The following is a 13,516-nucleotide window of genomic DNA, read 5'->3' on the forward strand; positions in this document are numbered from 1 at the left end:
CAGTTTTAAAAATACATTTCTTGATAATATCTTATCTTTTTATATAGATTATGATTTAATTAAAATGCATATACCGATAAACTAATATCACAGTTTCAACAACAGGTGTCACAAAATTCATTTTGCTGAATATTGAATGCTATGCTTTCCATTTTTTTTTAGGAAACATTAAATTATTTTATACAGTAAGTATTATTTATGACACATTTCATATACGTTTAATACATTGTAACTTGTTAAATATAAGAATTGTATTATTATCCAATGTCGATGTAAACAGGAAATGATCAATATATAATTATATACTTCTTTATATATTTATTTAAAAAATAAATTTCATACTATATAGATCTATAAATTTTGAACAGTAAAACTATTCATACTTTTAGATCTAATAAATTAATATCATTTAATAAACAGTTGATATTTATGTTTAGCCTTCATTTGCTGAAAAAATAACCCGCGTTTAATCATGGCAATATAGGTATGCTTAAAATGTCAATATTATACTAAACACTAAACTAAACACTGTAGGCACTGTAGATCTAGGTCTAAATCTAATACAGGTATAGAACTAAATCTATACATTACACACTATAGTATAGGAAAAAAGACACTTATCACTATTACTTACACAATTTATAAACAGCAGCAGCTTTTGTGTTAAGAAAAAGCATGGGATCTTGATCATAATTATAATCATTGTGACTTTTTTTGTCACTTGTGATTGTCATTGATTTTGATTCATTGCATTAAATATAGGATAATAGATCTATAGAGTCTATTAATATATGTATTGTCATTACTAGACTAGTACTAGTCAGACATTCTTCTAAATTATATCATATAGAGTCTACATTGATAAAATTGATTTGATTGATAATACATACTATACTACTATAGATCTATGACTATGTCTATATAATATTTGATTTATATAGATTATATTATTCTACAGATACTGAGATACACTTGATTTTGATTCTTAAGCATTCTTAAAAAGTACCTGTGACAGCTCTCAAGTACACTGTTGACACTGTTGTACTGTCATACATGTACATGTCAATACTACTACTAATATAGATCTATATATTATATATCTATAATCTATATTGACTATACTATCTATATTATATACAATAGTCAACACTGTCACTGTGACTAGTCACTAGTGTGACTCCACACTCCACTGTCAAAAAACATGTCAGCAGAGTTACAGATCTAGACTACTTTAAGAACCTTTAGATTTTAGATGTAGACTAAAGTACTAAATTATATACTTAGAACTTAGAATCAAGTACAGTATATAATATCTAGAGACTCTAGACTAGTCTAGACTCTGAGATACTTTAGTAAATAAAGTTGTAGATTCAGTTATCAGTAAAATTCAGTAGATCTAGATTCTAGTAACCTTAGCCTTAGTGCCCATAGATTCTAGATTTTAGCTCTAGATGTAGTTACAGTGTCTGAGTCACTTTCAGACCTAGCCATCTATCTGTTTCTCTGGTCAATGGTTAACTCGCAGCATGTCATGGGGCCAACACAATGACCAACCGCTTTTACTTTTCCCCAACTAGTGTCAGGTACCCATTCTTCTTCAGGATGCAAACATGCCTCATGTGGTATGTGAGACCTATGTGAGCCAGAAATGTTTGGCTGCACACTGGAACTGGGAAGTATGTCCCAGTTGGAGTTTTTGTTACTGGGAAGTATAATATCCCAGCTGGAGTTTTTTCTCCTGCCAGTGCTTTTTACTTGTCCTCAGCAATTGTTGCCCAGTTTTCACAGCGCTGTGCCATGATGCTGCATCATGTGCTTTCGTCTCCCAGGTGGCAAGATCAATATTGAAGGCTTTAAGAGATTCTTGGTGGACATCCCTGAAATGTTTTCTTTGTCCACCTATTGCTGGCTTTCCATCCCTTAGCTGGTCATAAAGACCATGGGGATGGGTTAACAAAGGTAAATGTGGCCAGCACAACAACCCACCGCCTTTACTTTTCCCCAACTAAATGTCTGGTACCCATTTGAGTTGGATAGACTCAAGGGTGTCTTAAAATCCCCAAATTCAAAACCCTAATCTTCAAAGTAATTCAAACTAAGGATCCCTTGATTCAGACACCAGGCACTTTACTGCCATGTCCCATCATATAATATACTTCATATGAAATATTAAATATCTACTTTGTTACCTTAGTCACGGCAAGCCCATAGGATTTTCTCATTAAATTATGTTTAAGTGAAAATATTTTATTTATAGTTATGTTTATGACATGGTGAATCAATATTTAAAGTAACAAAGAAAATTTGAAATGAGGAGGGTCCTTTCTCATTCACTCTTTTAGTCATTCTCCATTGTCCTTATATACATCCACTTATATATTGAAATACCCTTAAGATAGATAAAGAAATCCCTCTGTAAATATTGTCATATAAGTAACTTATAATTATAAGTTGTTGTTTTTTTAATGATAATTGTGCTTATTGTTTCAGGAATGTCAGTATTAGAGCGAAACTTCCTGTAAACGTATTTCACTTGGAGTGAGTTACCCGTCGCACCCGTCACAGCACAAATGTGACATACAACAATGCAGTGGATAAATAAAAGCCAGTTCCATGGCCAGGTCAAAACGGCTGGCCTGGAAAAATCGATGCAGTGGAAAACTGGCAATGTTGATTTTGACTATGACCCAGAAACAGACACCTGGAAGGTGAAACTGTTTTTCAAGGTCAACCCTAACAGAGCGTCACACGAAATTCTGGTAAGAGCTTTTTGACATGGCTTAAACTCTAAATGACCTAAAAAAAATAAAATATTTAAAATGTGATAGTTATAAAAAAAAAATAAAACATTTCAACCATTGACTTTTTATATTTAGATTAAAAATTCGGTGTCACTGTCATTGAAATGTGGACGTCTCATCGTTGATGACAAAAATGGGGATGGGATCCATATCAAGTTGACAAGCAACGATGTGGCTTCCGCCAAAGCATTAATTTCCCAGATACAGAAATCAGGTATGTAACTTACTTACTAAAATCATTATGGTTAGATTATTTAAAATTTTGCATGCAAACAAACCAAAAAAAAAAAGATAAAGTTTAGAGAATGTTGACTTGGTTTTTAACCTAGAGAATGTTGATTTGGTCTTTAATCTAGAGAATGTTGATTTGGTCTTTAATCTCTAAGAATGTTGATTTGGTCTTTAATCTAGATAATGTTGATTTGGTCTTTAATCTAGGGAATGTTGATTTGGTCTTTAATCTAGGGAATGTTGATTTGGTCTTTAATCTAGAGAATGTTGATTTGGTCTTTAATCTGGGGAATGTTGATTTGGTCTTTAATCTAGAGAATGTTGATTTGGTCTTTAATCTAGGGAATGTTGATATGGTCTTTAATCTAGAGAATGTTGAATTGGTCTTTAATCTAGAGAATGTTGACTTGGTCTTACACTTAGAGAATGTTGACTTTGATTTAGAGAATATATTGCCTTGTTTTAAAAACTTCTAAGAATATCCAGTACATTGTTTGTTTTTTTAACTTCATACATAGTCTAACCATAGCAGTTGTTGACCAGTCCCTTGTGTTCACAGAGCCTATAGGTCAGAGTCATAACAAGGCAGAGGTTGGACTTACATCCAAGGCCTCAATCCTGTACAAAAAGGGTACTGAGAATGTAAGTCCCCCTGACCACTCATTACTGCTGACCAACCAACAGAAGTAAGTGACTTTCTAGTCTGCTGATAGATTTTTTTTACTTAATACTAGAATTTAGATTTTTTTACTTTATACTAGAATTTAGATTTTTTTACTTTATACTAGAATTTAGATTTTTTTACTTTATACTAGAATTTAGATTTTTTTACTTTATACTAGAATTTAGATTTTTTTACTTTAAACTAGAATTTAGATTTATTTTTTTTTTACTTTATACTAGGATTTAGATTTTTTTTAAACTTTATACTAGAATTAATGAGTAAAATATGTATGTATAGCAAAGCATGAATATCAGCTTTAAAAAGGGGGGAAAAGTTAAGTATTCCTTTCTGACTTTGCGATCTATGGGGCAGATGATGTTAAAGGTTAATGTGGGTGTTGTGTTGCCAGCACAATGACCAACCCTTTACTTTCCCCAACTAATGTCAAGTACCCATTACTGTTGGATGGACTAAAAATTCTAGAAATTGAAAGTCCCATTCTTCTCTGAGAATCAAACCCGAAACACCTCCGTTCAGAAGCCAAGCACTTAACCAGTCAGCCGCCATCCTTATCAGCTGGTATATTTAAGATATTAATATATATTTATTTATTTATCGTTGTATTTGTTTCTTTAATTAAGCAGAGTTGCACATAATGGTGAGGTCAAGGCTAGGACGCCCACGCATGGTCCAACCTCAACACCCAATCAAGCCCTTAAAAGTAACAGGACAGTAAAAACTGACCCGAATCAGAATGGATTGTGTACAGATGAGGAGGATATGGACCTAGAGGCTAGCACGACTCATGGAAAGTTTACCGGGTAAGTGATATGGGGACTAAAACATTTTCTGTTGATAAAAACAAATAGTATTAGCTCATGAGCATTTAAACTCAATTTTAACTCATGATTACAGTTGTATCTAAAAACATTTTAGGGTTATGTAGCATTTGTTGTATTATATTTTGCATAATAAAACAGTTTTTCATATGTTGAAAGCTCGAAAACTTATATAGTCTTTTATATGTATGCGTATATGGATCCTTCTGCCTTGGAAGACAATGGATGCGCTCCACATGATTCACTGGTTTTAGTTTCTTCTTGAGAAAGGGCAAAATCTGGCGTGGCTTTTCAGGACGATTCTGGAGCTGTAAAGTTTGCCACAGTTTGCACGTGTGTATGCGTCTGTTTTAGGGTGAGCTGACAGGGCGGCTTTCTTTTTCGTTCTCTTGACAAAGGCTGCTTTTTGTTTTTTTTTCCCTTTGCGTGTTTCGTGCCAGCACGTGTTGATGTTGACTGCTGGGAGGACTAAGTGGAGAGAGATGGGGGCTAAGAAAGTTACGAACAGATGGAAAACTTTGGCCTTGACCCTGCTTCCCAATCATAAAACACATAGTGCAATATTATTATTTATTTTCTTTATATTTCTGTGAAATTTATTTATTCTCCTGCACTTGTATGTTTTTCAGGGTGAAGGATATTGCTACAAGGTAAGAATGAACTTTGAGTTATTGATCTTAAAAAAACTATCACACCATTTAAATTTTAGTCCTTGATGGTACCATTAGTGATCTGCCCACCAGTTCCTCTTTTCTTATCATTTTATCATCCAACTCGCTGTCTTAAAAACAAAAATACCATCTCCCTATGATATCCCACATTCCTCAAGAGAAAATTGTTATCAAGTTCTGAAGGATTTATAAACTGAAGTGAATTTTTTTTTTTATATTAGCCAATAAAATGTTGAGACATAGTGTGATTATTTAGGTTGCATTACATAAGTTACATCTCTACATTTTGGTAATGTCTAAAAGCATTTGCATTGGTACTTGTCAAATTTGAAATTTGCTTTTATAAGTATTGAATTTATAGACATATTCATGTTTTTATTGTGTTGTGGGTTTTTTTTTAGAGCCCCAAACCTACACAATGGACCCTCTGTGGCTAGTGGACTGGGAACCAAAAGATTCTATGGATCTCAGAGTACTTCTACTTTTGATCATCCCAACAAGTAAGTTTTTTTTTAATTAGACCAAGTTCCATTTTAATAAGATAAGAGAGACATTTCTTTAAGATAAAATTGAGGGAGATAATGGGAAAAAAATCCATTGAATTGTGAGAGAGATGGAAGGGAAACAAAAGAAGAATGCAGGGAGAATGTAAAAAAAAAATAAAAAAATTTTGAACCAAGGCTTTGTGTACAGAGTAATTAAAAGTAACATTTATGCACTTGTTGCTTTAAATATGGGCTGGGGTTTCTAAGTGGTAAAGCGCTTGATTTCTGAACTAGGGGCTGGGGTGTCTAAGTGGTCAAGCGCTTGGTTTCTGAACTAAGGTATGGGGTGTCTAAAAAGTGGTCGAGCGCTTGGTTTCAGAACTAAGGGCCGGGGTGTCTTAATGGTCAAGCACTTGGTTTCTGATCTGAGGGGTCTTGAGTTCAAATCCTCATTGAAAAATGAGAATTTAAACTTCAGGGTTTTTTTTTAGGATGCCTCTGAGTACCTGACATACATTGGAAAAACAATGCAGTTGGTCGTAGTGTTGGCCACGTAATACCCTTGTTAACCATCAACCAAAAAAATAAAAAACAGATTAGCTTTACATATTATGCCCCATTGGTTCCACAGGTACCTTGTTGCTTTAATTGAAGTCAATGATTTACTTTTTAAACTATTATCAAACATGATTTGCACTCGTTACACCACAGTTACATCAGATCTGGGTGAAGTGGTCCACTCCTCTCCATTTAAGTTAGAATTTGAAATTCTTCCACTTTCAGTCAGGGTGTTTCAAGGCCATGCATCGTCACTGAGAAGTACATAGATTCCATATTCCTAAAGTGCTGATTGTGTGTGTGTTAGTTTCGTGTGTGAATATTGTTCATGGTTGCATCTCCATTGTTATTGTTATAGTAGTAATACTGAGGTGGACTACTGTGGTCAACTGAAATTCCCCTTGTTTGGACCAATAAAATTATCTTAATTTGTTGCCAAGTTTTATTTTCATGTTTATTTAATAATTTATTTTTATATATATTAATACATACTTGATAAGTCCAGTGTTGCCAACTCTATCAAATCTCATATCAGATTATTAGAACAAAAACTAAGTCTCATATTATGGGAAAACCTTGCACTGGTAATAAATGAAGCCAATAAAAGCATTTCAGTATCAGATATTTGTTGTTTTGAATTTCTGTTATGCTGCCTGCTCTAGTTCACTATAGCTAGATGTGAATTGAACTGTGCTTATCAAAACTAACTGGTTTCGATGACTGATTGATAAAATTATATGCTTTTTTAATTGTGTGATCACATGTGGTCATATTGTGCTTGGCCACACATGCTAGAGAATGCTATGACCCTGATAGAAAGGAATGTAATACTTTTGAAAAAGTATTTAGATTGAATCACTAATTTAAACTCTTTTAATTTCTTTATTAACATCTATAAATGTTTTTTTAAAGAAAAAAAAAAAAAATTTATGTGTGTGTGTGTGTTGTTGTTTTTTTCTTCCTAATGATGCCTTTTTGTTTTTTAATCAGTTTACATTGCAAGAAAAACACTTATTTTATTTGATCTTTGTACACCCTTCCAGCCTCTCAATGTAAGATGTTTGTATACATGAGCTTGTGTGACCTAGATTTGGTTTGTTTGTTGTTGACTAGAGTTCACTCAAGACTATGTACCTCACTCCCTCCATTGTTTTGATTCCTTTGTCTTGGCAATGTTTTCTTGTGTTTTGACATTTCTGGTGACATTTGCTAGCTTTGAATAAGAAATATCATTGTGTGTGTGCCATTTAGTAGCCAGAGTTGTATTAAAGTGCTGTGGTTCTTTGAATCTTTCTTTGTTGTGATTGGAATAACTAGCTCTAGATTGTATTTCTTGATAGAGAAATTAAGAACACTCAAGCCACTAGTTCAAGTGAAGACAGAAGCCCTAAGCTGAAGAGAGCTAAGCTGACAGACGGTTACAACTCTCCTACCTCATCGTCACTCACTGGGAGCTACAGCCAGGGTAAAATGCCCCTTGTTGTACCAGATGCCTCCAGAGGGTCTCCACAAGAGGAGGAGGTTACTTTGGTGCAGGCTGAAGGGGGTGATGCGTCTCAGAGAACTGTGGGGTGAGTGCAAATTGTTTCTGATGCGTTTGGAGCAAAGTAAAACCTGTAATGAATCTCACGTCTGCTGTTAGTTGTAACATTTTGTTGTCCCCCCTTGCTTGTTATTGTAGTTAACTTTAAACTTGTGTACATCTGAGTTCTGGTTTAAAATCGGAAATTCCATCTCTAAACATCTGAATAACTGTGATAATGTAATATTTAATCTATTAGTACACTGGTTACTCTAATAAATTTTATTATACCCTATGCATATACATGTTGATAATCTAGTCATGCATGCTAGAGATTTTAAGTCTTAAGTCATTGGTTTTCCTGGCCAATTCAGGCAAACTATGACATGCTCTAATATCACTAGGGGGAGAGCACTTGTATGCATATCTACAACTTAATGATTAAAAAATAAATTCATTATAAGGAAACATTTTATAAAAATCTGGCCTTGTCATCTAAAAGTTAAAATATTTTCCTTGTTTGGGAAATGCTTAATATCAAAACCTATTTACAGGTTTGACAACCTCGGCAACACATGTTTTATGAACTCGCCCTTGCAGTGTTTGTCCTCTCTCGAGCCTCTCTCTATAGACTTTCAATCAGCGGTGATGGAGTATGGTCTAGATCTCAAGGCGAACTCTATAACCAGGTGAAAAACAGTATAGATGACTTTTTGCTCTTAGTTAATAGTGTAATCAGCAAACGTAAGGGGAAAAAGCAATTTAATTTTTTCTCGGAAACTTTTGTAGGTTGCTGTACCTGCTGATGAAGGATGTCAGAAAGTTGGATGCTTGTCCAGAGAGAGTACGTCAAATTTTGACAAGGCTGCGTCATGACATCAACAGAAAATTTGCGCTCAATACACAACAGGTGAGCCACGGGGGGAAAGATCTTTCTGATTTTGCTTATATTTATTTCTGTTCTGTGAAGATTCTGATCACCTTCACCTTTCGCTCTGTCCACTTGCTCCGTTTGTATAGTACTAAGAGAGTTGATTTGTGAATGACATCATCTGTGATTCACTTCATCTAATAAACTTCTTGAATTATTTTTATAAACATCCCTTCAGGAGAGTTAGTCCAGTCGTTGAATTTGTAATCGTTGATTTGTAAGGGGTTTTACCACAGCTGTGGTTGAATTAGTCTTATGGACATGTTTAGATAGGGCTGACTAGTTGTGTGGGGAATAAGTCTTATGGACATGTTTAGATAGGGCTGACTAGTTGTGTGGGTTAATTAGTCATATGAACCTGTTTTGTAGGGTTTGCCACAGTATTTAGGGGGAACTTATCATTTGACCCTTTGAGATAAGTTTTTTTATTACAATTAATTTCAAAGGATGCGCATGAACTCTTGGCTGAGCTGTTGGATCGTACAGATGAGGAAATGAAACAAGTCATGAGGAATAGAAACATGGAGGCTCTTGAAAATGCATCCTCTTCTGCCTCCAACTTTTCGAACATGTCACCTGGGACACCCATCGAGACAAACTTCATGTGGTTTTACAAAACCTCTTTCTTCTTCCATGAGTAAGTTTTGTTTTTTATTTGTGCAAGTTTGTAGATTTTTTTCTTTAACAAATAGTTGAGTAGCATGGTGGCCGATTGATAAGGTTTGAATGTCATTAAGTTCCATTCTTGGTATCCACTTAATTTTTTTTTATAGGTACTGACAATGGTTTTGAAAGTGAAGTTTGATTTTCATTTTATCACTTGGCACCTTCTTAAATCATCTGAAGCTTTACATCTTAGTTCTAGAAGAAAAATTTAAATTCTAGTTACAGGTTGTAACTGGTTTATTATTTTTCTGTAGGTGTAAAACTGAGGTGATATCCCAGCATGAAGAGAAAGATACCACCCTGATGTTAGCCCTTGATTCAAATAAGTAAGTTTTAAATTCTCAGCATTTTTTTTTCTCTTTCATCTGTAAATGTTCATGGCTTTTCTTTGCTGATGACTTTAAGTATTTGTATTCCCATACATAAATACATTGACCATTAGGTTTTTTTCTTAAATATTGTTACGAATCTCACTATCCAGGCTCTCTGCAAACTGCACCATACACCACCAACTTAAAGGACTTGACAAGTCAGGGCTCCAAAATAACGTAAAGGTTTAATGTCCATAAATAACAGCCAATACTGTACAATTGGCAGCACGTAGAACAGTACAAATAGCTCTGCGATAACAAATATCTCTCCGATAGCACCGTTCCGCCGTATCAAGTCTTGCACTGGCCTCTCCGTCTCGTTCCGGGCTTGCACTGGGTTCAACAGTTCGGGACTGACTTCACACACTTGGGCTCGTTGTGTCGGACTCGATCACAGACCAAGATCAAGACGCCGTTCGTCTCAACTGTACTTGACAGTACTCCGCACTGAACCGTCGTAATGCTCCGTACAGAACCACACCGTTGAACTGTGCTGTAGTCGACCGTGTTCTGAACTCCTGTCGTGAACCCGCTTTCTGAACCCCTGCCGTGAACCGTCTTGACTGCGACACCTCCGCTCTTTATATAGGGTCCCTACTGGCCTTCTAGAACCGGACAGAACGCCGCTCGACGTTTCTAGGTGGTCAGATGACTACAACTCTCGTGACGCTAATGAGCTCTGTTCACGACGCCGATCCTACTCGAACCTTCATGTTGTTAACTCGTCTCGGCCGATCGTCGTAACTCGTCACGGTTGACCGCTCGTCTAGCGCTGGCCTGGGGCGATTTGCGTCGGCTGACTACACTCACACCACTACCCCTCTCTGTGCCACCACCAGGTTTATAACACTGCCCCCTCCTTAGATCTGTCCGTCCCGGACAGAATCAACATCATGACATTGGCTGTAAAGTTTCATCGCTGCAGGCGGGGGGCGATCAGTGGCAGTTGGCTTGCCTCTTGAGCTTGATGGAGCCATCCATGTTGCAGTCAGCAATGGTCGCTTCCTTCTCTTCCTCCAGTTGGCCTTAACCTGGTTGCTTCGCCGTCGTGCTTTCATCGCCATCAACGTTGAGTTCAGAAAACGTTTTCTTCTTTTCCTCCAGTTAGCCTTCATCTGGTTGTATCGACCTCGTGATCGCATGGTCATCCATATTGCACTCAGCAAAAGTCGCCTTCTTCTTCTTCTCCGCCAGTTGGTCTTCATGTGGCTGCAGTGATATCGAGGTTGCATCGTCATCCATCTTGCATTCAACAAAAGTAGCCTTCTTCTTCTCCGCCAGTTGGCCTTCATGTGACTGCAGTGATGTCGTGGTCGCGTCGCTCTCTTGTCGTTCGGTATTGAGGGCAGCCACTTGATACATGGAGAAGTATAGGATGTAAGGGCTGGGGATACCAAGATCGTTGGCCAAAGAGGTGACGTCATAGGGCTTTGCGGAGAAGGGTTGGGATGGGTTTCAAATCCATAGGACAGGGAATAGTGGGACAAGTCATCATTTTCAGCCGTGTCTGGAGGACATGCTCGTGGGGCAGGTTGGTAACACTCCCCTTCGTCTTCGGCCTCAGGTTCCAATCGGCTTTCTTCACCGTCATCAGGACCTCTCTCTCTCGTCTCAGTATCGGGCCCATCGCTTGTTGGTTTCAGACCTTGTCGATGACTTTCATCTTGCAAATGTCCATCAAAGTCCACGTCAGACTGCCTTGGATTCTCTTTACCACCATCAGGACTTTCCTCTCCAGTCTTGGCAACTGGACCAACGTCTGTTAGGTTCGAACCTGGCTGGTGTCTCTCGACTTGCATATGTCTCTCAACGGCTTCGTCAGGTTTCAATGGGTCCTCATGATCACCGCCAAGGCTCCTCTCTCTGGTTTTAGCATCTGAACGAACGTCTGAGTTGATGATCCTCTCCTCCACAGCAGGTATGCGTTGGTTCATGGCATCTATCTTGGAATTGGTGTATTCCAGCCCCGAGTTCATAGCTGCCATCTGCTCCTGTCTGCTACTGGCGATCTGTCCCTGCATAGCTGCAATCTGCTCCTGTTTGCTACTGGCGATCTGTCCCTGCATAGCTGCCATCTTTTCCTGCATGATACTGGTGAACTGTTCCAGCAAGCTAGGTTCGACTTCAAAAAGATATGTGTCCGGATCTTCTTTTTCTTCCAACATGTCTTCTCGGAGGCGGGCTTGTAAAGTTTCCTTGTTTCCATATGCCTTCAGCCTTCGTCCACGGAGTTCTTCCTTCAGTTCTCTAAATTCAAGTTCGTACAGCAGTTTCAGACGAGCCATAGTAGATCCGATCCAATCCGATTCCGATCCGATCCCACTTCTGACACCAGTTGTTACGAATCTCACTATCCAGGCTCTCTGCAAACTGCACCATACACCACCAACTTAAAGGACTTGACAAGTCAGGGCTCCAAAATAACGTAAAGGTTTAATGTCCATAAATAACAGCCAATACTGTACAATTGGCAGCACGTAGAACAGTACAAATAGCTCTGCGATAACAAATATCTCTCCGATAGCACCGTTCCGCCGTATCAAGTCTTGCACTGGCCTCTCCGTCTCGTTCCGGGCTTGCACTGGGTTCAACAGTTCGGGACTGACTTCACACACTTGGGCTCGTTGTGTCGGACTCGATCACAGACCAAGATCAAGACGCCGTTCGTCTCAACTGTACTTGACAGTACTCCGCACTGAACCGTCGTAATGCTCCGTACAGAACCACACCGTTGAACTGTGCTGTAGTCGACCGTGTTCTGAACTCCTGTCGTGAACCCGCTTTCTGAACCCCTGCCGTGAACCGTCTTGACTGCGACACCTCCGCTCTTTATATAGGGTCCCTACTGGCCTTCTAGAACCGGACAGAACGCCGCTCGACGTTTCTAGGTGGTCAGATGACTACAACTCTCGTGACGCTAATGAGCTCTGTTCACGACGCCGATCCTACTCGAACCTTCATGTTGTTAACTCGTCTCGGCCGATCGTCGTAACTCGTCACGGTTGACCGCTCGTCTAGCGCTGGCCTGGGGCGATTTGCGTCGGCTGACTACACTCACACCACTACCCCTCTCTGTGCCACCACCAGGTTTATAACACTGCCCCCTCCTTAGATCTGTCCGTCCCGGACAGAATCAACATCATGACATTGGCTGTAAAGTTTCATCGCTGCAGGCGGGGGGCGATCAGTGGCAGTTGGCTTGCCTCTTGAGCTTGATGGAGCCATCCATGTTGCAGTCAGCAATGGTCGCTTCCTTCTCTTCCTCCAGTTGGCCTTAACCTGGTTGCTTCGCCGTCGTGCTTTCATCGCCATCAACGTTGAGTTCAGAAAACGTTTTCTTCTTTTCCTCCAGTTAGCCTTCATCTGGTTGTATCGACCTCGTGATCGCATGGTCATCCATATTGCACTCAGCAAAAGTCGCCTTCTTCTTCTTCTCCGCCAGTTGGTCTTCATGTGGCTGCAGTGATATCGAGGTTGCATCGTCATCCATCTTGCATTCAACAAAAGTAGCCTTCTTCTTCTCCGCCAGTTGGCCTTCATGTGACTGCAGTGATGTCGTGGTCGCGTCGCTCTCTTGTCGTTCGGTATTGAGGGCAGCCACTTGATACATGGAGAAGTATAGGATGTAAGGGCTGGGGATACCAAGATCGTTGGCCAAAGAGGTGACGTCATAGGGCTTTGCGGAGAAGGGTTGGGATGGGTTTCAAATCCATAGGACAGGGAATAGTGGGACAAGTCATCATTTTCAGCCGTGTCTGGAGGACATGCTCGTGGGGC

General features: G+C 38.8%; 1 protein-coding gene across 5 annotated transcripts in view; it reads left to right on the forward strand.

Moving 5' to 3' along the window:
• The first annotated feature begins 82 nt into the window (after positions 1 to 82).
• LOC106061099 (uncharacterized) overlaps positions 83 to 13,516 on the forward strand; it is a 33,768-nt gene continuing 20,334 nt past the window's right edge. Inside the window, exons 1-12 of one of the 5 annotated variants that reach the window (XM_056013923.1) lie at positions 83 to 185; positions 2,491 to 2,759; positions 2,877 to 3,015; positions 3,592 to 3,718; positions 4,338 to 4,517; positions 5,165 to 5,185; positions 5,608 to 5,706; positions 7,590 to 7,820; positions 8,326 to 8,460; positions 8,561 to 8,681; positions 9,149 to 9,339; positions 9,623 to 9,694. In XM_056013923.1, the coding sequence (XP_055869898.1) occupies positions 2,586 to 2,759; positions 2,877 to 3,015; positions 3,592 to 3,718; positions 4,338 to 4,517; positions 5,165 to 5,185; positions 5,608 to 5,706; positions 7,590 to 7,820; positions 8,326 to 8,460; positions 8,561 to 8,681; positions 9,149 to 9,339; positions 9,623 to 9,694 (1,490 nt within the window). In that variant the 5' untranslated portion in view covers positions 83 to 185; positions 2,491 to 2,585. Of the gene's footprint in view, positions 186 to 346; positions 567 to 2,490; positions 2,760 to 2,876; positions 3,016 to 3,591; positions 3,719 to 4,337; positions 4,518 to 5,164; positions 5,186 to 5,607; positions 5,707 to 7,589; positions 7,821 to 8,325; positions 8,461 to 8,560; positions 8,682 to 9,148; positions 9,340 to 9,622; positions 9,695 to 13,516 lie in introns of those variants that run through there. The other 4 variants (XM_056013920.1, XM_056013924.1, XM_056013925.1 and 1 more) reach the window with 4 other exon arrangements.

This window comes from Biomphalaria glabrata, chromosome 16 (assembly GCF_947242115.1).
Source record: "Biomphalaria glabrata chromosome 16, xgBioGlab47.1, whole genome shotgun sequence".
Taxonomy (NCBI): Eukaryota; Metazoa; Mollusca; class Gastropoda; family Planorbidae; genus Biomphalaria; species Biomphalaria glabrata.